We start from the raw sequence: 27,267 nt of genomic DNA on the forward strand, positions 1-27,267 counted from the left end.
TAGTTGACAATCTTCACTACTGCAAGCCCTTTCCAGTAATGTAGTCCTCTCCCGTCTCGAGTCACTTGCTTTTGCGATGTTGAGGCATTCAAGCAACAACAGTCCCATTCAAAGCTAATGTTAGCTAGCCAAGCCAAACTGCCAACAGTCTTCAAACTCATTCAGATACATACATTCTAAATAAAAATGGGTCAAAACACGACTCAGTAAATGATCAGAAACAAAAAGCGGATCAAAAATGAATAAAAAACACTTATAAACAAAAACATTATTATTGAGGTTGCCTCATGGCCAGTGTTGGGGTTGTTACTCAAAACAAATCAAAAACATTATTATTGAGGTTGCCTCATGGCCAGTGTTGGGGTTGTTACTCAAAACAAATCAAAAACATTATTATTGAGGTTGCCTCATGGCCAGTGTTGGGGTTGTTACTCAAAACAAATCAAAAACATTATTATAGAGGTTGCCACATGGCCAGTGTTGGGGTTGTTACTCAAAACAAATCAAAAACATTATTATTGAGGTTGCCTCATGGCCAGTGTTGGGGTTGTTACTCAAAACAAATCAAAAACATTATTATTGAGGTTGCCTCATGGCCAGTGTTGGGGTTGTTACTCAAAACAAATCAAAAACATTATTATAGAGGTTGCCACATGGCCAGTGTTGGGGTTGTTACTCAAAACAAATCAAAAACATTATTATTGAGGTTGCCTCATGGCCAGTGTTGGGGTTGTTACTCAAAACAAATCAAAAACATTATTATAGAGGTTGCCTCATGGCCAGTGTTGGGGTTGTTACTCAAAACAAATCAAAAACATTATTATTGAGGTTGCCTCATGGCCAGTGTTGGGGTTGTTACTCAAAACAAATCAAAAACATTATTATAGAGGTTGCCTCATGGCCAGTGTTGGGGTTGTTACTCAAAACAAATCAAAAACATTATTATAGAGGTTGCCTCATGGCCAGTGTTGGGGTTGTTACTCAAAACAAATAAAAAAATATGACCTATTACTCGTTACTACTTTCAACAATAATACTCTATTTATTACTCCCTGTGAACAGTTATTAGTATTTACCGCATCCTCGCTAAATGTAAACAATGTCACCAACACAAGTAAATATTATTATGTTTTAAGTAGGCTATGTGCATTAGGCCTGCAGATATCAAATCCCAGGGCATTGAGGGCAAGGATATGAACACTATCTAAGCCTACCTGGACTATGGCATCAGGCAGGCCAGCTGTCATCCGAGAGAGACAGTCCAAAAATCGCAAATGTGGACTCATTAGACCAAAGGACAGATTTCCACTGGTCTAATGTCCATTGCTCGTTTTTCTTGGCCCAAGCAAGTCTCTTCTTGTTATTGATGTCCTTTAGTAGTGTTTTCTATGAAGCAATTCGACCATGAAGACTTGGTCCATGCAGTCTCCTCTGAACAGTTTATGTTGAGATGTGTCTGTTACTTGAACTCTGTGAAGCATTTATTTGGACTGCAATTTCTGAGGCTGGTAACTCTAATGAACTTATCCTCTGCAGCAGAGGTAACTCTGGGTCTTCCTTTCCTGTGGCGGTCCTCATGAGAGCCAGTTTCATCATAGCGCTTGATGTTTTCTGTAACTGCACTTCAAGAAACTTTCAACATTTTTGAAATTTTCCAGATTGACTGACCTTCATGTCTTGAAGTAATGATGGACTGTCATTTCTGTCTGATTATTTCAGCTGTTCTTGCCATAATATGGACTTGGCCTTTTATCAAATAGGGCTATCTTCTGTATACCACCCCTACCTTGTCACAACACAACTAATTGGCTCAAATGCATTAAGACAGAAAGAAATTCCACAAATGAACTGTTAGTAAGGCACACCTGTTAATTGAAATGCATTCCAGGTGACTACCTCATGAAGCTGGTTGAGAGAATGCCAAGTGTGGAAAGCTGTCATCAAGGCAAAGGGTCGCTACTTTGAAGAATCTCAAATAAAAAATATATTTTGATTTGTTTAACACTTTCTTGGTTACTACATGCTTCCACGTGTTATTTCATAGTTTTGATGTCTTCACTATATTTCTGTAGAAAATAGTCAAAATTAAGAAAAACCCTTACATGAGTAGGTGTGTCCAAACCTTTGACTGGTACTGTATATTTTGAATTATTATGTTGCCATTTCAGTTTACTTCCTGAATTGACTGACTTCAATTCAAATTGGACCCCTACAGTGTCGCAATTACCATATAATTACATGTAGAACACTACAACTGCAACTGAATCCTAGCAACCAATGTCTTATGTCAGATAGCTCAACAATTCCCTGGAGGTCGGTGGGTTCCCCAGATAGCATATGATAGCAAAATGTGTATAATTGCAAGACATTTACTTCAAAGCTGCAAAATGTTCTCTCATCTTCATGCAAAAATGTGAATAAAAGCATGACGTTAGCTATAAAACAGCACATGTATGTCCCTGCCTAATGGCAAAAAGTGTTGCAGGAAATTAGCTTTAAAACTGCAGAAAAATTCTTAGCCTCATGACAAAATGCGTAGAATAGCATTAGAAAGCGGCATGTTTTTCTATTTGCACCATGGAAACGTGTTGAAATGCAGGAAGTTAGCTGATTTTCCTGAGAAACAAATTAATGACTGTTATTGTCACTCAAGCTTTTACATTACTGTCTCCTTCCCTATACGCTTGTGTAGGCTGGATCTAATCTATATACAAATAAAGTGCCTTCAGAAAGTATTCACACCCCATGACTTTTTCCAAATGTTGTTGTGTTACTTCTTAGGGCTAAGAGTCCCGCTAGCGGGACAACTTCCAGTGAAACTGGAGGGTGCTCAATTCAAATAAATAACCTTAAATAATATGGATTTTAAACATTTAGTTACTGTCGCGGTAGGGGATTTTGCTATAGGACTGTTAAGGTACCCCCATCGAGAGTGATACAAGTCGTCTCACTGAAGTTCTTATGTCACCCGGCTAACAGGTGGACTGAACTGGTTATGTATCCTGCCCTTTATTCAGAGATGAGCCTTGTGTGATGCCGTTAGGCTTGTTTCGGGATCCTAGATAATATCAATCAGACTCAGAGTACCTTGTGTTTTACTTTCCCTTTGTATGCTCTTATATCTAGACTCACGCAATCTATAACTTGGTTACGATTTACAGTCTATGTCCGTCGACTAATACTACTTGAATATTAATATAGAGGATATCTGTTACAATAAAATGATTATTCTGTCCAAACCGTTATATTGTCTTTAGTGTAGAAACTAGTCTTGTTCCCCTAGAACGGGAGTGTCAGAGGTGTTCTCTCCCCTAGGGTTTTGGGGCTAGTTTATACTTTTTATTCGATGTTTGCAATTCACACAGTAGTACACGTTATTACAGTTTCTTTTTGGTCCTTAATCTATTACATCAACAATCATCAAAACACTTGAACTCTTAATGCCTCATACATGTATTACAACAAGCGGTTAATTACCTTAGCTGACCTGGTTGGTTCCCAAAGAGTATGTTCTTCAACTCACAATTTCTCTAGAGGTTTTATCCAATCACTCAGTTGTACTATGATTCGCTGAATCATGTTAAAAGGCTGTGTCGAGATCAAGACCCTTCGTAACACCACTGATGCTGTGTATCTACTCCAGTTACGGAGTAGATTTATTAAGCAATGGGAGTGGACAGGGTAGTTGTCTCTGTTCGTCTCTTTACAAAATCCAGAAATCACAAGTTACAATTGTTCTAGAGTATGAGAGTCAGATATTACCTTTTGGGGTGATGATAGGTTGAAATATCACGAGCTGCCTGTCAGTGATAAGTCAAGTAAATATATCATGCCCTCTTAATGAAGGCATTCTTCTTATATACTATTTTCGGGACCCTGTCACCCTTAGCGCTGACTCACATTCTAATCTTGCGGCGAGCTATTCCTGTAAAGGGTCAGTGTGATATGTCAGTGTGAATATATTACTAATGACAGTGCCTATGTATCCTCTAAGCCCAAATCTTGCATCAAATTAACCCAGTCACATTCTACTGTTGGTTTAGCTTTTTCTTGTTTTGTCGATGACTCGCCTTCTTCCTCATCTGGGGGCGGTACTTGAACGTAAGGAAGCTCATCGAACCAGTTATTTGGCTCCTACTTAAGAGGCGGAGCCAGTGGTGAAGGTGTGGGCGGATCCAGTAAAGGAGGTGTCATCAGAGCCCTTTTTTGTGCTACCGCATCAGTACATCAGTCTTATATCGGCTGAAAGATTAAATTCTTGTTCATTTAACTGTCTGATTTACAGTAGCTATTACAGCGAAAACATGCCATGCGATTGTTTGAGGACGGCCCCCCACATCAAAACATTTTTCCACCGGCACAGGTTTCATACATTCACAAATAACGATTAAATATTCACTTACTTTTTGAAAATCTTCCTCTGATTTGTCATTCAAAGTGTCCCAGCTATAGCATGTAGTGTCAGGGCCTGAGCTACAGGCCGTTTACTTTTGGCACGTCATTCAGACAGGAAGACAAGAAAAAAAGGAGCCCTAAGAAGTTTAAACATTTATGAAAAAATGTTGGTCACTGGCCTACACACAATACCCCTCAAAGTAGAATCATTATTTTTATTTTTTTTTTATTTTTTCAAATTAAAAGCTTAAATGTTTTTTGTCAGTAAGAATTCAACCCCTTTGTTATGCTTAACAACTCACATAATAAGTTTCATGGACTCTGTGTGCAGTAGTGTTTAACATGATTTTTGAATGACTGCCTCATCTCTGTAACCCACATATACAATTATCTGTAAGGTCCCTTAGTCGAGCAGTGAATTTCAAACACAGATTCGTTATGGACTGGGGAGTTGGACCAGGACATTAATTCACCTTTCAGCAAGAAAATAAACCTAAAACATAAGGCCAAATCTACACTGGAGTGGCCGAGTTTCAGATTTGAAAATGACCTAAAAATGATTGTCTAGCAATGATCAACAACTAATTTGACAGAGCTTGAATAATAAAAACTAAAAAAGAATAATGGACAAATATTGCACAATCCAGGTGTGGAAAGAGAGACCCAGAAAGACTTACAGCTGTAATCACTGCCAAAGGTGCTTCTACAAAGTATTGACTTATGTAATTGTTATTTATTTCATGTTCAATAAATGTGCAAAAAAAGTTTATAAGTTTATTTCTGTCAAATGTTGTGCACAAATTGCGTTGCATCCCTGTTAGTGAGCATTTCTCCTTTGCTTAGATAATCCATCCACCTGGCAGGTGTGATACCAACGTTGTGAACGTCCCAATGCCATTGTGGCGTTGGGGTTATGGTATGGGCAGGCATAAGCTATGGACAACCAACAGAATTGCATTTTATTGATGTCAATTTCATGATGAGATCCTGAGGCCCATTGTGATTCCCACTGTTTTAAGGTATCTGTGACCAACAGATGCATATCTGTATACCCAAGTCATGTGAAATCCATAGATTAGGACCTAATGAATTTATTTCAATTGCCTGATTTCATTATTTGAACTGTAACTCAGTAATATCAATGAAATTGTTACATGTTGTGTTTATTTTTCTTCTGTATATGTAATACAAATTGTATTCAGGCTTTAACACAACAAAATGTGGAATAATTCAAGGGTACGAATACTTTCTGAAGGCACTTTAGCAGACATTTGTATCCATAGCGATTTACAGTAGTTTATGCATACATTTTCATATGGGTAGCCCCAGCGGGAAACAAGCCCAAGATTTTGAGAGGCACGCAGGATCTGAGAGGAATAGTTTTCTAATTTTACAATCAGGAAAAATGAATGTGTCAAGGGTAGTCCTGGGTAGTCAAGGTGTAATTTTGGACTTGTGAACACCTACACCTTATTTTAACACACTCCTGTTCACACCTATCCAATCCTCTCAGATCTCCACAAGTGGCTACTGGTTATGGGCTAGTTTTGGATTGGGCATAATATGTGGTAGCAGGGTTTCATTACCATTCTAACCCCCTGAAATTCCAACTCTCCCCTTTGCTCTTCCCTCTGTATTGCCCTATAATAAAAAATAAAAAGGTGGGTCTACACTGTAGACTCCTCTTGTCTTGTCTCCACTTTGAAGAAGGCAGGAAGCATTCTGTCCCGGAAGTGAGGATGCGGTGCTGTGAATGGGCTCTCAAAATAGGGCTATTCCGTGTACGGTACACAGATTATAGGGTCTTACAGAGGCATGTATAGGTAAAGAAAAATCATCATGACCTTCTAAAAAAAATGGTCTGTGATACAAATGTAAAAAGCATTTCAAACATCCTTCCTCCCAATGAAGTTACTATGTCAGAATTGCCAAAACAATCAGAGATACCAAAAATATTTTCGACCTACGCTGGTGTGGAATTATCCAATAGCAACAATGGGCCGTGCTGTGCCTTGCGTGTGTGAGTGCATGTATGTGTGTTCTCCTCTACCACATACCTGATTCTGCAGACCAAGAAAAATAATATTCAATATTATTATTTTGTAATCAGTGAGCAACCTATCTTCCACTCGCTCCATTAGAGCACAACCCATTCGTCATCCGTGCCTACTTGAAAAACCACTCATATACTTTTAATTAAAATACTCATCTGTTTTGCTGTGTGAATTCAAGACAAGGAGGTTGTTTCCCTCTGAATTTGAGACCCAATAAACACAACAATATGCAGAGAAAAACAAAGCAAATACTGTAGTAGCGTTGTCCCTAAGCTGATCCTAGAACTGTACCTAAGGGCGACCTCTACCCGTATGTATCATGTATGTCTTACCCAAGCCAGTGATTTTCAATTGGGGACCCCACAGGGGTGCATTTTTCTTTCAAGCAATAACAAACATGAACCAACTAATCAAGGGCTTGGTGATAAGTTCACTAGTGGCAGGTTAGTCATGTAAGTGGTAGAACAAAAATCTGCAGCCCTAGTGAATTGGCAATGTCTCACACATTTATGACAGTAGCATCTCACTTGTGTGTGTGTGTGTGTGTGTGTGTGTGTGTGTGTGTGTGAATTTTCCAGCATCAGCAGGTTGGCTTTGAGGATGTTCAAGGCAGTCTGGGCGAAGTCCTGGAAGCCTCCAAGCCTCTGATTGGACAGGCGGAGCCACTTGTCGCCGCCATCGTTCAATCAAAGTCCATGTTGTTGTCACGTGACCTGGTGCTGCTGGGCCAGGCGTTGTCAGGGAAACGTGCACGTCTTCAGGTGAGAGGGGAAAGCCAGGGTAGGGTAGCCTAGTGGTTAGAGCGTTGGACTAGTAACCGGAAGGTTGCAAGTTCAAACCCCCAAGCTGACAATGTACAAATCTGTCGTTCTGCCCCTGAACAGGCAGTTAACCCACTGTTCCTAGGCCGTCATTGAAAATAAGAATTTGTTCTTAACTGACTTGCCTAGTTAAATAAAGGTAAAATAAATCAAAATAAATGTATAAAATGTAAATATATAAAATAGAACAAACAGATTTTATTGTAAATATTGTGGAAAAACGTTAACATCAACATTGATGGATTTATACAACAAAATTAATGCATAGCCATTTTATGAATGTATGTTCCAAAAATATATTGTATGCTGAACAAAATTGGGAAATGTAATTATTTCATACTTATACAATTTCTCAGAGAAAACGATTTAGTTTAAACAAGTAATAATAATAAAATAAAACAAGATAGGTGTCAAAGTTATTGGCTCCCCTGTTTTCAATACTTTGTGTACCCTTTCCTTGCGAGGATAACGGCACTCAGCCTTTTTCTATAATGCTTTATGAGATTGGAGATTCACTTGTGCCAAGTGTCAGACTCCTAGTGGAGGCAACTAGGTTTTTGGCTAAAATGTCCTGGTACTTGTTAAGGTCAACAGCATCATGAACTCTACCAAGGCCCTAGGACCAGTCAAAGCAAAACAGCCCCATAACATCAAAAATCCACCACCATATTTTACAGTAGAAATTAGGTTATTTTCTGCATATGTATACTTCTTTCGACGCCAAACCCACCAGCTCTATTTAAGTCTCATCTGACCATAACACTCATTTCCAATTCAAGTACCAATGCCATTTAGCAAACTCCAGGCTTTTTTTATGGCAGCCATTCCAAATAGCCTATTGGCATGAAGGTGGCTTCCAATAGTAGATTTGGAGGCCGAGGGACCCCAAAATGCTATAATTCTCCAACTATGGCCCTTGGATTTTTCTTTCCCTCCCAAATGATCTTCCTCACTATTTGTGGGGACAAGATATACAGCGTGCATTTCAGAAAATATTTAACTTTTTCCACATTTTGTTACATTACAGCCTTATTCTAAAATTGATTAAATTGTTTTCCCCCCCATCTATCTACACACATTACCCCATAATGACAAAGCAAAAACAGGGTTTTAGATTTTTTGAAAATGTATTCAAAATAAAAAACTGAAATATCACATTTACATAAGTATCAGACCCTTTACGCAGTACTTTGTTGAAGCACCTTTGGCAGTGATTACAGACTCAAGTCTTCTTGGATATGATGCTACAAGCTTGACACACCTGTATTTGGGGAGTTTATCCCATTCTTCTCTGCACATCCTCCCTAGCTCTGTCAGGTTGGATGGGGAGCATCTCTGCAAAGCTATTTTCAGGTCTCTCCAGAGATGTTCGATCGGGTCTACGGTCCTGAGCACTCTGGTGCAGGTTTTCATCAAGGATCTCTCTGTACTTTGCGCCTTTAATCTTTCCCTTAATCCTGACTGAATCAGTCCCTGCCACTGAAAATCATCCCCACAGCATGATGTTGCCACCAGCATGCTTCACTGTAGTGATGGTGCCAGGTTTCCTCCAGATAAGGCACTGGTTTCATTAGAATAGAGAATCTTGTTTCTCATGGTCTGAGAGTCCTGTTGGTGCCTTTTGGCACACTCCAAGCGGGCTGTTATGTGCCTTTTACTGAGGGGTGGCTTTCGTCTGGCCACTCTACCATAAATTACCTGATTGGTGGAGTGCTGCAGAGATGGTTGTCCTTCTGGAAGGTTCTCCCATCTCCACAGAGGAACTCAGGAGCTCTGTATGAGTGACCATCGGGTTCTTAATCACCTCCCTGACCAAGGCCCTTCTCCCACCATTGATCCGTTTGGCTGGGTGGCCAGCTCTAGAAAGTGTCTTGGTGGTTCCAAACTTCTTCCATTTAAGAATGATGGAGGCCACTGTGTTCTTGGGGACTTTCAATGCTGCAGAAATGTTTTGTGACCCTTCCTCAGATCTGTGCCTCGACACAATCCTGTCTCAGAGCTCTACGGAATAATTCCCTCGACCTCATGGCTTGATTTTTGCTCTGACATGCACTGTCAACTGAGGGACATTATATAGACAGGTGCCTGTCTTTCCAAATCATGTCCAATCAATTGAATTTACCACAGGTGGACTCCAATCATCTCAAGGATGATCAATGGAAACAGGATGGACCTGAGCTCTATTTTGAGTCTTATAGTAAAGGGTCTGAATACTTATGTAAAAAATAAGGTATGTTTTTTAATACATGTGTAAAATATCTTAACGCCTGCTCTCACTTTGTCATTATGGGATATTGTGTGTAGATGAAACAAACAAAACAAATAAACAATTTTAGAATAAGGCTGTAACGTGGAAAAAGTCAAGGGGTCTGAATACTTTCCGAATGCACTGTACATGCATCCTTAACCCGGCAAATTTACCAGTGGTTTTAAACGTGGCAATTGTTGCTCTAACTGTGGTAAGTGGTATATTTGGTTTTTCTGTTGTTGTTTTTATACCCATTGCCTGATTTTTTTTTTTTGAAAGTCAACTATCATTTGTCTCTTTTCAGTAGTGAGTTATTTTCCTTTCCCCATGCTGATGGATGAGAAAGGGATTTTACATGCGTGTTACCACATTTTTATACCCCAGTGAAACAGGAAGCCATGGAAGCCACAATACAGTTCCTTAAAATGAGATTAATTTAAATATAGTAGAATGTTAATGCAGATGTAATTTAGTTTGATTTTATTTATAATAATCTTTAGGTTAGGGTTAGCCAATTTTTTGTTGTTGCATACAATATAGCTCAGTGTTTGTTTCCTTTATCTTATTTTTTGCTCATCAAGGGTGGCAATTATTTTGGACTTCACTGTATGTGTTTGTGTGTTTGCTTACAGGAGGATTTGGATCAGCGCCACACAATTAGCACTAGTATGGATTCACTGGAGCTGCAGACCGAGGCTTTGCGTCACATGCTCACTTCTGATGTCTGCAGCATGGACAGTGTGAAGGTGAGTCAGACAACACACACGCATGGACACACACATACTCTTATTTATTCATTGCTCCTTCAGACTGCTCTGATGGCGCTGAGCCATCTGCATCCTGCCCTGGATGACCTCACTGAGGCAAGCCTTTCTGTGACCCTGGATGGCCTGGAAGCAGATAGACTGAAGTCCCTGACCAGGAAGTGGGCGCAGGCCCTCTACTGCGCCTCCCATATGAACAGGTAAGTGGGCCAATTGTTTACAGATCTACTGTAGGATCAGCCTCCTCTCCCCCAATCCTTACCTTAACCATTAGTGGGGAAAGTGCAAAACTGACCCAATATCAGCTGGGGGGTACAATTAACATTAATTCCCAAGAATAAACATAAGGGATTTTACTGAATAATTGGACATGTATTGTGTGTGATTTGGTCTGTTTGTGTGTTTGTGTACTTACACGTGTGTGTGTGCTCAACAGAAAATTGCAAGCTGAGGCCCAGCACTCCCAGAGCCTTCAACAGAAGTGGGACAGCTGGGAGGGCTTCCAGGAGAAGATGGAGGAGGACTTGGCCCCAGACGTTTCTGGAAACTACTCCGGCCTCCGTGAGCAACTGGCAATCCATCAGGTTCATTACCCTTTTTTAAAAATAAAATCTTCTCCCATTGTTCTAATCTTCAGATAATCTTCTCAATCATTATGGCTGGCATTGTATCACCACCCATCTCTTAGAGGTCCTGAATAAGATATAGATATATTTTAGATTGAGGATGAAAGTGGGGAAGAGAGGATGAAAGTGGGGAAAGATAGTGAAAGGATGTGTCGAAGGCCAGTAGGCCAGATTCTAACGCATGGCGGCACTGTAGACATACATGTCTGCTAGAGGCTGCAGCATTACCGATAGACCAGCCAGGAGACTAAGATATATTTTTTATAAAAATTAAACAATATAAAGAAAATCAAATGAAAATGAACTACTATATTTTGGGCATATAGGGCTTCTGCAATATCTCACAGACCACTGTGTATTTCAGGCTAAGCTGCATATTAGAATTGATTCCACGTAAACCTTGGAAATATCCACTTTAAAAAAACAACAGTAGGCCTTCCGAGTGGCGCAGCGGTCAAAGGCACTGCATCAATACAGACCCGGGTTTGATCCCGGGCTGTGTCACAACCGGCCGTGACCGGGAGTCCCATACGCCAGCGCACAATTTACCCAGTGTCGTCCGGGTTAAGGGAGCATTTGGCCCGGGGGGGCTTTACTTGGCTCATCGGGCTCTAGTGTCTCCTTGTGCCTGCAGGCTGACTTTGGTCATCAGTTGAATGTGTTTTCTCCGACACATTGGTGCTGGCGGGTGTTGAGGAGCGCGGTTTGGAGGGTCGTCTATCGTCCTCTCCTGATCCCGTTGGGGAGTTGCCGCCATGAGACAAGATCGTAATTGGATATGATGAAATTGGGGAGAAAAAGGAGTAACAAAAAAAAACAACAGTACGGTTGTTCATGGCAACGCTCGATAGTCTTGATTTAACTCTAGCATATTATTCACACATTCATGTTGATTAAGTCCATTATCAGTCCTAAGCCACTGCTCCGATATTTAATGTATTCTATGCTCAGAAGAGGACTGGCCACCCCTCTGAACCTGGTTGCTTTCTAGGTTTCTTCCTTGGTTTGTGCCTTCTAGGTTGTTTTTCCTGGCCACTGTGCTTCTGCTTCTGCATTGCTTGGTTTGGGGTTCAGGCCAGGTAAAAGTAAAGCACTTTGTGACAGCCGATGATGTAAAAAGGGCTGTATTCAATGAATTTGGTTAATTGATATTCCTTGTTATGAAACAGAGACTCCGGATTGAAGTATTGGCTGGGCACCAACTCTTGAGAGGGGTGATCGTCATCTCAATGAAGTCAATTGAAGACACGCCAGAGGAGAAAAGGTAAAGGAGTGCAGTAGGCTACATTTCTAGCAGGGTTGGGGTCAATTTGAATTGAAGTCAATCAATAGAAAAAACATTATATGAATGAAATTGCTTCTCCTTCTTAGTTCATTGAAAGGTCATTGAAGATATATACTTTTTTCAATTATTGAATTGGAATCTAAGTTTATTTCCTGAATTAACCTTGAAGTGAACCTGTCCTTGATTTTCAGAATGCATAATTCAAAGCTAATAACTCAAAGTAGTATCATTAAACAAAACTGAAATATGTGTGAATTGAAAGATAAATAACTCTCAATTAAAGATAATATATTTGATGTCTTACAAAAAAAACAACGAAATATTGCATCTCAGTGTGCTAATTATGGCAACTTAAAGCTGGAATCCTTAATTGTGAAACTGCCATGTCCGTTTGGGATATTACAACAACAAAGAAGTCTCAGACATCATTGCACACACAATAGAACAGCAGAATATACACCATTTTATTTTACCACACTGCTCGACACACCTCACCTATTTCGTCCACAAAACAAAAACAATAACAAAGGTGCGTGGGCGGGCATGTGGTGCTGTTTCCACTCATGTGGATTCCATCTTTAAGGTTATATTATAAGAGTGTGGGTGGGTGTTTTCCATCTTCATTTTAACACTATAAATTTCAACAGGGCCAACTAAGTGGTTACGCTGGGTTTATCATTCCATCACACACTGGACTCCAGTGGTTAGGAAATCAAAGCTTGCAGTCTTTTATTTCTTCTGAGGATCTGCCATCTCGTAAAGTAATAAAAAATGTGGTTTTCCTGCCGCGTTCTTTCTAGCTTGGGTAATGGCGTCCCAGCTGTGACCATAAAACACACACTCACACACACACACACAAATAGGCATACATGTGAACACATGCACGTGCACACACACAAACGCATGCACGCATGTGCATGTGCATACAAAACACACACACACACACTGGGGAGCTGTACTATTCTCTGGAACAGCAAGATGGCTGACACTAAGGACCGCCACATAATTTGGTCGTTGTGCATCTAGCGTGGAAACTTCCAAGCTTTATAAAAAAAACTCTCTGGTTACATCCCAATAATCTCTCTTTTCTCCCGAAGGAAATGACTGATATATGGAAACTCCCTCTAGCTCATTTTGAATTTGTGTAGGGAGGTGAATGAGTGCACACTTCAGGAGGAAGGGGAGATTATTGGTCACAACAACTGCTCCAAGCGTCATCTCCTCCAACTTCATCTTCGTATCAGCCTAAGAGTTACAGTTTGCGTCCCACATGGCACCCTATTCCCTATAGAGTGCACTACTTTTGACTAGTCATATGAATGTGCCATTTGGGGCTCATCCATAGAGGCCTGCTAGTTAGACAGTGTTTTATCAGTAGAAACGGGAGGAGATTGATTTAAGTGGAGGTTCACCAAGAACTGCAGATTAAATTAGCAGGCTAAATCTGGAACATTTACTGAAATGTTGTTGATCTATGTGCATTCATCCCTGTCAAATAAGTTGAATGAAATAAAAAATAATGAAGTTGGATCAGATCTGAAACGTTGATTCACCGAACCTATGTTTTGTTATTATTGTAGGTGAATTAAACGTGTTTCTATGGGGACCAGGTTCAGGTCATATTTTATATTTTAATTTATTTTGTTCAAAATAGTAGAATATAAAAACTTTGTTTCAATTATCCAAAAACAATCTATGCATTCACCTGCAAGTAGGGATTCTAAAAAGCTGTCTATATCATTATTCCTGTAATAGTTTACTGTGTATCCCGGAAACTTCTAGAAAATGTGTGTGATACCTATCTGTGTATATTACTAGTTGGTAGCCCCACTAGTTGGTTTATTGGAGTAGGCTATATTTCTCAAATTCCCCCTAAGCTGTCGGCCAAGTGTGGAGTAATGAGAGACCCTGAATACCCAGGCTGTTCAATAGCATGAACACAATGGGTCACACAGAGTGTTTCTTGCTAGTCTTAAACAAATTTACTTTGATATAGAAGTATTCACCTCACACATGGATAGGACCTTAAAATAAATAAGACACCTGTACCATGTCAGATATAGAGTTGAAATGTATTCAATTTTGAGTTTGCATCCCAATATAACATTTTATATACAGTATATCAAAGAAGCCTGAACTATAACAAAACCGTTTGACTGGGAAACACATTCTCAAATTTGTTTTATTTTTATATACAGTTGAAGTCAGAAGCCAAATACAATTCCTGACATTTAATCCAGTAAAAATTCCCTGTTTTAGTTCAGTTAGGATCACCACTCTATTTTAAGAATGTGAAATGTCAGAATAATAGTAGAGACAATGATTTATTTCAGCTTTTATTTCTTTCATCACATTCCCAGTGGGTCAGAAGTTTACATACACTCAATTAGTATTTTGTAGCATTGCCTTTAAATTGTTTAACTTGGTTCAAACATTTTGGGTAGCCTTCAATAAGCTTTCCACAATAAGTTGGGTGAATTTTGGCCCATTACTCCTGACAGAGCTGGTGTAACTGAGTCAGGTTTGTAAGCCTCCTTGCTCGCACACGCTTTTTCAGTTTTGCCCACACATTTTCAATAGGATTGAGGTCAAGGCTTTGTGATGGCCACTCCAATACCTTGACTTTGTTGTCTTTAAGCCATTTTGCCACAACTTTGGAAGTACGCTTGGGGTCATTGTCCATTTGGAAGACTCATTTGTGGCCAAGCTTTAACTTCCTGACTGATGTCCTGAGATGTTGCATCAATATATCCACATACTTTTCCTACCTCATGATGCCATCTATTTTGTGAAGTGCACCAGTTCCTGCTGCAGCAAAGCACCCCCACAACATCTTGCTGCCACCCCCGTGCTTCACATTTGGGATGGTGGTCTTCGGCTTGCAAACCTACCAATTTTTCCTCCAAACATAACAATAGTCATTATGGCCAAACAGTTCTATTTTTGTTTCATCAAACCAGAGGACATTTCTCAAAAAAATTTGATCTTTGTCCCCATGTGCATTTGCAAACCATAATCTGTCTTTTTTATGGCGGTTTTGAAGCAGTGGCTTCTTCCTTGCTGAGCGGCATTTCAGGTTATGTCGATATAGGACTCGTTTTTCTGTGGATATAGATACTTTTGCACCTGTTTCCTCCAGCATCTTCACAAGGTCCTGTTGTTCTGGGATTGATTTGCACTTTTCGCACCAAAGTACTTTCATCTCTAGGAGACAACGCGTCTCCTTCCTGAGCGGTATGACGGCTGCGTGGTCCCATGGTGTTTATTCTTGCATACTATTGTTTGTACAGATGAATGTGGTACCTTCAGGCGTTGGGAAATTGCTCCCAAGGATGAATCAGACTTGCAGAGGTCTACAATTTTTTTCCTGAGGTCTTGGCTGATTTCTTTGGATTTTCCCATGATGTCAAGCAAAGAGGCGCTGAGTTTGAAGGTAGGCCTTGAAATTAATCCACAGGTACACCTCCAATTGACTCAGGCTAATTGACATCATTTATCAGAAGCTTCTAAAGCCATGACATCATTTTCTGGAATTTTCCAAGCTGTTTAAAGGTACAGTCAATTTAGTGTATTGTAAACTTCTGACCCACTGGAATTGTGATGCAGTGAGTCATAAGTGAAATAATCTGTCTGTAAACAATTACTTGTGTCATGCACAAAGTAGATGTCCTAACCGACTTGCCAAAACTATAGTTTGTTAAGAAGACATTTGTGGAGTGGTTGAAAAGTGAGTTTGAAGGTAGGCCTTGAAATACATCCACAGGTACACCTCCGATTGACTCAAATGATGTCAATTAGCCTATCAGAAGCTTCTAAAGCCGTGACATCATTTTCTGGAATATTCCAAGTTGTTTAAAGGCACAGTCAACTTAGTGTATGTAAACTTCTGACCCACTGGAATTGTGATGCGGTGCATTATAAGTGAAATATTCTGTCTGTAAACAATTGTTGGAAAAATTACTTGTGTCATACACAAAGTAGATGTTCTAACAGACTTGCGAAAACTATAGTTTGTTCAGAAAAATTTGTGGAGTGGTTGAAAAATGAGTTTTAATGACTCCAACATAAGTGTATGTGAACTAGCGACTTCAACTGTATATATGAAATTATGATAAATATTATTAACAATCCACACGAGGCAACTAGAGGCCGATTTGGTCATTTGACTGCAAGACTTCTATGAATTAATTTTATATGGCTGCCAGCTGCGATGGGCTATATTTTCAACTCATTATGCACAATGTATTGGCAGCCTGATTGGTTGTTATCTATTAACCATAACCTATACAATTTTACATTGGGCTCTACACATAACAGCCTAAATGGAACAGAAGAATGGGACAGAGAAACAATACAGAGGAACGTGAGCCGATATGCGTCGGAACAGTAGGTTCCAATTTTGGCGTTCATATAGGTCCTAGCCAAATAGCCATGCCTTCATGAAAAATATCCAACTGTTAGTTAGCTAACTAACTAGTTGCTGGGAGGATGAGACGTCATTGGACGAGTGGGCGAGTGACTGAGTTTTTTCCCCCATAATCACTTTCCTTGCTAGCTATGCTGAACTTGAATGACTATCCACAGTTAGCACATCTCTTAGTTATCAATCAAATGTATCTGGCATCGATCAAATTGGTGGGTAGGCAGGCAAGTTCCCATTGTTGTCAAAACGTGGATTGGAACAAGCATGAATTGGCAGGCAAACTGCAGCAGGGTGAGCAAGCTACTGTACTACTCCCCATCATTTTTCAGTTAAATTTTGACTGCCAACTACAAGCTGAAAAAGTTTGAGAGGGTTTATCTACTGTTCCCTCGTTAGATTTGAGCTTGTCTCTCTCTGGCTAACATTACTTGTTGATCTTGTTGTTGTGCATCGGCAACTGAGGATGTCTGATCAATAGGTTCCCAAATGTGGTACAGTGGGGCACAAAGGTATTTAGTCAGCCACCAATTGTGCAAGTTCTCCCACTTAAAAAGATGAGAGAGGCCTGTAATTTTCATCATAGGTACACTTCAACTATGACAGACAAAATGAGGAAAAGAAATCCAGAAAAACACATTGTAGAATTATTTAATGAATTTATTTGCAAATTATAGTGGAAAATAAGTATTTGGTCACCTACAAACAAGCAAGATTTCTGGCTCTCACAGACCTGTAACTTCTTCTTTAAGAGGCTCCTCTGTCCTCCACTCGTTACCTGTATTAATGGCACCTGTTTGAACTTGTTATCAGTATAAAAGACACCTGTCCACAACCTCAAACAGTCACATTCCAAACTCCACTATGGCCACGACCAAAGAGCTGTCAAAGGACACCAGAAACAAAATTGTAGACCTACACCAGGCTGGGAAGACTGAATCTGCAATAGGTAAGCAGCTTGGTCTGAAGAAATCAACTGTGGGAGCAATTATTAGGAAATGGAAGACATACAAGACCACTGATAATCTCCCTCGATCTGGGGCTCCACGCAAGATCTCACCCCGTGGGGTCAAAATGATCACAAGAACGGTGAGCAAAAATCCCAGAACCACACGGGGGGACCTAGTGAATGACCTGCAGAGAGCTGGGACCAAAGTAACAAAGCCTACCATCAGTAACACACTACGCCGCCAGGGGCTCAAATCCTGCAGTGCCAGACGTGTCCCCCTGCTTAAGACAGTACATGTCCAGGCCCGTCTGAATTTTGCTAGAGAGCATTTGGATGATCCAGAAGAAGATTGGGAGAATGTCAGATGGTCAGATTAAATCGAAATATAACTTTTTGGTAAAAACTCAACTCGTCGTGTTTGGAGGACAAAGAATGCTGAGTTGCATCCAAAGAACACCATACCTACTGTGAAGCATGGGTGTGGAAACATCATGCTTTGGGGCTGTTTTTCTGCAAAGGGACTAGGACAACTGATCCGTGTAAAGGAAAGAATGAATGGGGCCATGTATCGTGAGATTTTGAGTGAAAACCTCCTTCCATCAGCAAGGGCATTGAAGATGAAACGTGGCTGGGTCTTTCAGCATGACAATGATCCCAAACACACCGCCCGGGCAACGGAGTGGCTTTGTAAGAAGCATTTCAAGGTCCTGGAGTGGCCTAGCCAGTCTCCAGATCTCAACCCCATTGAAAATCTTTGGAGGGAGTTGAAAGTCCGTGTTGCCCAGAAACAGCCCCAAAACATCACTGCTCTAAAGGAGATCTGCATGGAGGAATGGGCCAAAATACCAGCAACAGTGTGTGAAAACCTTGTGAAGACTTACAGAAAACGTTTGACCTCTGTCATTGCCAACAAAGGGTATATAACAAAGTATTGAGATAAACTTTTGTTATTGACCAAATACTTATTTTCCACCATAATTTTAAAATAAATTCATGAAAAATCCTACAATGTGATTTTCTGGATTTTTTTTTCTCATTTTGTCTGTCATTATTATTACCTCTCTCATCTTTTTAAGTGGGAGAACTTGCACAATTGGTGGCTGACTAAATACTTTTTTGCCCCACTGTATTTACATACAGTATTTGCAAAAACCCATTCAGGTGTATTTTGTGGCTTTCTAATGATTTAATGTTGTGCTGTTGCTTCTGCTCTTAAACACACAGTCCATGATGATGGCAGGCCAGTGTGTAAAATGCCTTATTTATATATAGGCCTACTGTAGCTCTGATTGGCTACTAGGTTTTATTTGCTGCAGTGTCTATTAATTGTCCAAATGCACGGCAGCTTTCCCACTCTATATTGTTATAACATTTTCATAAATGCCTTACTCTACGTCACTCTACACATTCTATAAAGGTACTTGAAAATGACCATAACTAAGTGCTCTCGTCTCAGGAAATGTACTAAAAAAAGCTATCATATTCTTCCTGGGGGTGTACATGAACAGATTTTAATAAGATTTAATGTTGGTAAAACACTGTCAGTTCCACTTTAAATAGTTAACCCGGACTATCTGCATTTACCCTTTTTACACTAACTCTTTTGACTCATCACATATGCTAATGCTACTGTTTATTATCTATCCTGCTGCCTAGTCACTTTATCCCTACCTATGTGTACATATCTACCTCAATAACTTCATACCCCTGCACATCAACTCAGTACTTGTACCCCATGTATATAGCCAAGTTATTGTTACTCATCGTGTATTTATTCCTCGTGTTATTTTTGTTCTATTATTTCTCTTGTTTTCTCTCTGCGTTGTTGGGAGAGGCCCGTAAGTAAGCATCGTACTGTTAGTCTACACCTGTTGTTTACGAAGCATGTGACAAACTAAATTTGATTTGATTGTCCTTCACCAAAGGACTCTGCTTCCAATACATTAGTGTCCCATTTGCCTATTCCTTAAATGACAATCAGCTGTGAGTTGCTCTGAATAGTAACATAATAAATAACTTGTAACACAATATCACTAATAAAAATAAATGTGTCTTCCAATAGCCTACTAGCCCATCTCCAGCAATATACAATTGTTGCTTTATCGGCACCGCATCGATAGCCTGCCACTTAGCCCTGCTAATATACTTCTTAATGGAAAGGCATTCAGTCTGATATCATTTTAGTGCATTTCCATCCAGACATGATGAGGGGGTGACTGTTCGCGAGAACGCAAAGGTAGGCCTATAGAGAGTGAGAGAGAGAAATTGTAAAATAAATATGTAGTCTTGTGTATGCCTAATTGGGAATTACTGGCTCAGTACGGCAGGATTATACTTTCTGGCCCTGTGGTGTTTTAGAATACGGCACAGTATGCGCCTCCTATCAAATGATTTCACCAGTATTTCACCAGCTCATTGATAGAGAAAATTGTTCCCTTCAGTTCCCTTCCTCTTTCCAGAACTGCCACTTTCATATTTTAGTGGGTTAGTTTCAGTTTGTTGAGAACCTTCCTACCAAACCGATGTGCCCTTTGGTAGTCCACGTTTGCCACCTCTTCCTCCATCATTTTTCCAGGTAGTCTTCTTTTTCCTCCTCTTCCACCCCCATGATGACAATGTTTCTGCATTTCATTTATTTATTGTCATCCTGGAGTGTATTTGTTGTAGTTTGGAGGGTCGCTACTGTGGTTCGAAGGGTTACATTTTCTGCCCTTACCTCCGGGATTCATTTCTTGTGGAACTCCATAGATCATCTTAGGGCCTACATTTCTGCCAATACCCCAGAGATCAAATTGAGCTTCTTCAGTTGCTCATTCATGGTGGCCAACAGAGCACTGTTGTCCCTGGAGAATGAAGTGGGGTATTCTCCCTCGGTTTCTCCGCCCATAGTGTTAGAATGTTTGGACGGCAGCTTCTCTTCGGTTTTGCTGGATGACAGTACTGATCTTGTTTTGTTTTGCTTGTTGACTAAGCATATGATGAGATAGATCAATATCCCCTCCAGTTGGATCGTTTGTTATGGATAAATGCATAAATTACCAATTTTAAACAATAAAAATGGGGCACTTTGGGGTAATGTATTTCAGTGATGTGCTCGCTAGTTATCCTTATATGGTGTAAATGACCCGAAAATACTGTTGCCATCAACCATGGTTGATTATCTCTTCTCTCCTCACCTCTGCCCTCATTTTCTCTCTTTTCCTCCTCCCCCTTTCCTCTCCTTCCCCTCTCCTCTTCTCTCCTCTGCCCTCCTATCTTATTCTTTCCTCCCCCTTCCTTCTCTCCCCCTCTACTCTCCTCCCCTCCAAGCAGGCCTGACCTCACCCTAAAGCTCGCCCAGATGAGAGAGCGATGGAAGCGGATTGTTAGTGTGGCACAGCAGCGAAGTAGCCTGGTGCAGGAACGGCTGGGCCAGTGGCGGTTCTACACCCGGGGTGTGAGGAGGCTAGGGGGGCTGCTGAGAGATGTGGAGACCTTACTTCCTTCTGCTGCTCAGGCCCTCTGCACTCTGCAGCAGCTACCATGTTCCCTGGAGGACTTGGGGGTGAGAACATCATTTAAATATAATTAAATAAATTATCTGTGATGAATGGTCATTCCATTTTAATAGAGACCGTGCTAATTCAGAGCTATCAGGGCAATATTTGCTGTTTCTAAACATGTATGTGATTTTGGAGTACCGCTGTGCACAACACATTTTAGGTGCTGTTTATTTTCATTCCACAACTTGATACACTAAAAGAGAGGTTTTTGATATATGCTGTTGAACATAGTGTTAAATCATTTTTAGATTTTTTTGTTGTTGTATTGAGTCACTATCAGTACAATCAATTATTGTACCATTTCACCTCCCACCCTTCCCACCCCCCATCCCCAACAAACCTCTGGCGGCTCCAACTCATCCCCAAACGTGGTCTAAACACAATACTGGGATGAAGAACAACAACATACAAATCGAATAATATGAAACAATAAAATAAAAAGTAACACCTTCTACTGTTAAATAGGCTAACAGATGCTAACCCATCATAGGTGAAACTATACAGTAACTCAGACCGCTTTGTCTCCCCTCTGTTAAATAGGCTAACAGATGCTAACCCATCATAGGTGAAACTATACAGTAACTCAGACCGCTTTGTCTCCCCTCTTCAGCGTGCTGAAGACACTCTCGCCCAACACAACGGCTTCTACAGACACACCCTAGAGACAGGCAGGCTGCTATCCTCCATGGCAGAGCTACAGACACAGGCCCAGCTACAGACAGAGTTACAGACCTTGCAGGAGTCCTGGGACCACGCCAGGGAGCTACTGGGAGAAAGGAGATTCCTGCTGGAAACTGTTGTTCAGGTATATCAGTCAATCTATTAACCAATCAATCTCTTGGAAGCACTTGAACGTGAGCGCTAATTTTACATTCTAGTCACTTTTTACTTTTTTGACATTTAGCAGTTTTACGAAGCAAATAAGCTAAACAGATATCATCGTCATAAACTTCAAAATCAGTGCAAGACGAAAATAAAAATAAACTGTTAAAGAGGATACACAGAACTTTTGCCTCTGAGCTTGCTATTGACCCAAAAGTGTTCCACTAACTGGACAGAAATATTGTTCAGAAATGATCCTTACTATTGGACAGAAAGGAGCACACCTCCCTACACATGAACATTTGGGTCGACCAATAATAGATTATTTTGAAACAAAAAGACAGAATGCAAAAAGAGCAGACCTTCTTTTGTTCTTTCACGATAGACAGGGATTCCAATTTATCTGATAGGGAAGATTATGATTAAGGCGGAGGATCTCTAAAATGATATGTAATTATGACACATCTCTTATTCTCTCTCTCTCCTCTCCTCTCTCTCTCTCTCTCTCTCTCTCTCCACCCCATCTCTCTTTTTACCCCATGTTCTTTAGTACAAGCACCAAAACCCCCTTCTTTATGAGTCGGGCTGGGTGTTGGCTGTCTGTGTGATTTGAATGTCTGTTAGCTGCAGTTGACCCACATACCATGTACTGTATCTGTGTACTGCCCAGTGAAAGCCCCCTAACAGCCAAGGCCATCAAAGAGCAACCCTAATCTAAACATAATCCATGCAGGGGCCAGCTGCCAGCTACGGTTAAGGCCACACAGCGACGCAATAACACGGATGAAATTGTATATAATGCATTCACAATTGTCTGTGTATTTCCATCAAAACTCAACTTCAACTCAAATATTTTTCGGCAGCAAGTTGCCTCCTTGAAAAAATGGTTTATGTCTGGCCATCTTCTCCGTTGTCCATCATCCATCATCCATCAACGGATGACTGAATCCTACTGGCACAATAGATCATTTTCGGACGCAAAATCTCTAACTGGCTGCCACCTAACACTACCCACTACCACCATCATCAAATCAAAGTAAATTTTACAGTTGCCAGCTAACCCTAAGAAACACAGAATATTGGGCACGGTATGGTCCATCACTACGGCTACCACCATCTGGGTTGGCCTCAATTCCATCCATTTCAATTCAGTCATTTCAGGAAGTAAACTGACATTTCCAATTCTAATTTTACAAAACATTTCATAGAGAGAAAATTAGGGCTGATTTTCCAGACACAGATTAAGCCTAGTTCTGGACTAAGAAGAGGAGATTCTCATTGAAAGCACTTTTCAGTCCAGTTCTATGCCTAATCTGTGTCTGGGAAACCAGCCCTTAATTAAAGTTGTCACTATGGTTTAGGATGACATTTTCCCGAGATGATGATGTAAAGACAGTTTTGCAGTTTTCACCGTAAAGTCTGTAACTAGAATTTGGGAGATGGCAAGCTGATCCTAGATTTGAACCTGAAGTCAATTTAGGAGCGGTTCCTTTACCTCTGTCTTAAAAGATGGATGAAACCACACCCCTCAGGCTACTGAATCTGATTGGTTGTTGCTGTGACACAGAGTTAAGTTGTGGGCCTCGAAAGGTGCTTGCTTTGAGTCTTTGCTATCCGGACATGCTAGAAAGGGTACAAGTATCGCACCTCATAACCACAAACACGATTTCAACCACCATAAACATAAACTTTTACCCTAACCATAATCCCATCCCTTTGAAAACCCCATGCAAACCAAATTATACCCTTCTAAGTGGCCATCTAGTGACTACTCACACTTGTTGCTGTCTGTTGGAACCATTATGACCTCATCTGTGAGTGTTGTTTACGACCCCCTGGGGGGTCAGGTTAGTTGTGTGAACCCCTTCCACAGGATCTGCGTGAAAGCAGAAGCCACGGAGGCCAAGTTAAGTGTTGTGTCCAAAATGACACCCAATTCCCTATATAGTACACTACAATGCCTTCAGAAAGTATTCACACACCTAGACTTTTTTCCACATTAAATTGAGATGTTGTGTCACTGGCTTACAAACAATAGCCCATAATGTCAAAGTGGAATTGTGTTTTTAGAAATATATATATGTTTTTAAATGAAAAGCTGAAATGCCTTCAGTCAATAAGTATTCAACCCCTTTGTTATGGCAAGCCTAACAACTTGCTTTACAAGTCACATAATAAGCTGCATGTACTCACTCTGTGTCAAATAATAAAGTTTTACAATGCCTTGCAAAGAAGGGCACCTTTATAGGGGATGGTTGTTTAGCAACAGAACCGACTCATGCGCAACTATGTAGCGAAACAGACATGGTTGGCAACATGTAAGCCATATTTCGTCTCCAATGTTTATTGAAACATAAATATATTTGCACAATGAGCAGTTCTCTCAAATACATCGTTACAGTTGTTGGATAGTTATCTAGCTAATTTTAGCCACATTAACATTGACATGAAATCAGTGAAAACACCTACAAACAAGACATGGTATCAAGAACAAGATTAAATAAGCTAAAACGAGCCACTTTACAATCCCCTACATGTCAGTTTCCTGTCATTCTTGTTAGCAGTCTGACCATCCAGAATCACAAAACATGTTGACTTCTGCCCCATGGAAGCATGCACATCATTTTTGAGACGTTGTCAGCTAACTCATCTATTGAGGATGGTGAAGTTATGAATTACTCTTTGGATTGGTTATCAATACACCCAATCACTACAAAGATACAGGCGTCCTTCCTAACTCCATTGCCAGAGAGGAAGGAAACCGCTCAGGGATATCCCCATGAGGCAAATGGTGACTTTAAAGCAGTTCGAGTTTTGGCTGTGACAATGTTTTTGATCCAACTGAGGAGATAACATTTTTTTTTGTACTTTTACCCCTTTTTTCTCACCAATATCATAATATCCAATTGGTAGTTACAGTCTTGTCTCATCGCTGCAACTCCCATACGGACTCTGGAGAGGCGAAGGTCGAGAGCCATGCGTCCCTGAAAACACAACCCTGCCAAACTGCACTGCTTCTTGACACACTGCTTGATTAACCCGGAAGCCAGCCGCACCAATGTGTCGGAGGAAACACCGTACAACTGACGCTCGAAGTCAGCTTGCAGGTGTCCTGCCCGCCACAAGGGGTTGCTAGAGCGCGGTAGGACAAGGAAATCCCGGGCCGGCCAAACCATCCCCTAACCCGGACGAACCTGGGACAATTGTGCGCCGCCTCATGGGACTCCCGGTCACGGACTGCTGTGACATTTTCATTTTCCACAAATTAGCAAACATTTCTAAAAACATGTTTACACTTTGCATGTGTAATTGATTTCAGGCTGTAACACAACAAAATATGGAATAAGTCAAGGGGTATGAATACTTTTTGAAGGCATTATACTTTTTACCAGAGCCCTATGCGTCCTGGTCAAAAGTAGTGCACTAAATAGGTATTCAGGAGGCCAAGTCAAAGAGTTTATGTCAGCCCCGGTGAATGGGAAATCCCCAAGCTATCAAGGCGAGACCCAGATGCAGACACAGGAGGCAGATTTAGGAGGCCAAGTCAAAGAGTTTATGTCAGCCCCGGTGAATGGGAAATCCCCAAGCTATCAAGGCGAGACCCAGATGCAGACACAGGAGGCAGATGGTTGGAGTCTTACAATGTTTATTAATCCAAAAAGGGGTAGGCAAGAGTGGTCGTGTACATGCAAAAGGTCAAAACCAGATCAGAGTCCAATAGGTACAGGGGTCAGAACCGGGAAGACTATAAAAACAAATAGAAAAGGAGTACGGGAAAAACACGCTGGTTGACTTGACTAAACATACAAGATGAACTGACACAGAGAGACAGGAAACACAGGGATAAATACACTGGGGAAAATAAGCGACACCTGGAGGGGGGGAGACAATCACAGGAACAGGTGAAACCGACCAGGCCGTGACACAAGCACAATAGTGGAATCAGGCTAAGACAATGTCTGAAATAGAGATAGGTCATTGTCATTATAGCAAGGGAAATACACACCAATCTCCCACTCAAATATGTGACTGAATATTTGATTAGAGTTGGGGTAACATTTGTGTCTTAGTGGTATATTCAGAAAATGCATTTGAAACTTTTGATTGTGGATGTGGAGAGGTGTGACCTGTCTATTTCTGGGAACCCTTTTTGCCCATAGAATAATATAATTTACCTAAGTCACGCTATTCAATTTGTTTTTTGCTGAACTGGACTGTAAACTAATACTGTCAATGAGATTGTTAAATGTACCTTCTCTATATCTTGTAGAATTGGGGCCACTTTCAAGTCAGACTAGTCGACAGCGCACACAAACTGGACGAGCTCAGGGACAGGCTGAAGCAACCGCTGCCAGAGAGGCTGGAGGAGCTACAGGTTGAAGAGAAACTCACAGAGGTGACTACCTTCTCGATCTGTGTGTGTGTGTGTGTGTGTGTGTGTTGCGTGCGTGTGTTGCGTGGAGACACGCATGCCAGTGAGCGTACATACGTGCAAGTGTGTGTCTGTGTGTGCTTACGTGCAACTGCGTGTGTGTGTGCATCCCACTTTGTGATATTGAGCTGTGTATATTAGTATCTCTCTGTGTGGGTGGATTTTAACCTCTCTGTGCTGTTAGCTTAGAAGGTAACACTTGAGGTAAGTCATTAGGTGAGTAACACTAGCTAGGTTTCCAACCAATTCGCGACCAATTTTTATGCGAATAATCTAAAATCAGCATAAAGAAAATATGCGTATTTACCTACCAGAGGTGTGTTTACACCAAACGGACTTGGTGTGATGAGGTAGTGCACACAAAAAAATGTATTTTTCATGTAACTTTCATAGAGTGATAGTTTTGTCACCAAAACTGTTGCGTTAAATAGCAAATGTATGTGCCTACTTTGGTCATGACGTGTGCTCTAGCCAACAACAGATACTGTGCGGGTAGGCTATACATGATGAGATTAGCCTATTATGTACAAGAGCGATAATATATTTATTTGTCATCGATCATCATTTTTCCATAATAAGACCCTCAATATTTATTTGAAAGGAGCATCAAGCTCATCACCTTGCGCTTTCACCACCCTGTGAAGTTCATCATCATTTATGTCATCTGTAGCCTAATAAACTGCATGGTTTCTAAGTTGTCGTGGTTGGACCACACACCATATCATCGGGTGACTCATAAAGGAGTTTCCACCGACATTTCTTGCATAATACATTTTATCGATACAAAAAGATCCCACTGATCGCAAATGATCTGTCGGCATTCATAAAATCATACCGAAACTTTCTGTTTACATCACAGCTGTCATTATTTTTTTTATACGGTATGACTTTACTCGTATAGAAACTGTG

The 27,267-nt window shown here is 40.7% G+C and overlaps 1 protein-coding gene across 1 annotated transcript in view; it reads left to right on the forward strand.

The window, feature by feature from the left end:
- LOC115107488 (nesprin-2-like) overlaps positions 1-27,267 on the forward strand; it is a 217,424-nt gene that overhangs the window by 148,620 nt on the left and 41,537 nt on the right. Inside the window, exons 85-92 of the mRNA XM_065008488.1 lie at positions 7,028-7,210; positions 10,151-10,264; positions 10,328-10,482; positions 10,719-10,866; positions 12,078-12,172; positions 20,872-21,106; positions 21,715-21,909; positions 26,197-26,322. Of these exons, the coding sequence (XP_064864560.1) occupies positions 7,028-7,210; positions 10,151-10,264; positions 10,328-10,482; positions 10,719-10,866; positions 12,078-12,172; positions 20,872-21,106; positions 21,715-21,909; positions 26,197-26,322 (1,251 nt within the window). The remainder of the gene's footprint in view (positions 1-7,027; positions 7,211-10,150; positions 10,265-10,327; positions 10,483-10,718; positions 10,867-12,077; positions 12,173-20,871; positions 21,107-21,714; positions 21,910-26,196; positions 26,323-27,267) is intronic.

The sequence above is a fragment of the Oncorhynchus nerka genome, linkage group LG24, assembly GCF_034236695.1.
Source record: "Oncorhynchus nerka isolate Pitt River linkage group LG24, Oner_Uvic_2.0, whole genome shotgun sequence".
NCBI classification, from domain to species: Eukaryota; Metazoa; Chordata; class Actinopteri; order Salmoniformes; family Salmonidae; genus Oncorhynchus; species Oncorhynchus nerka.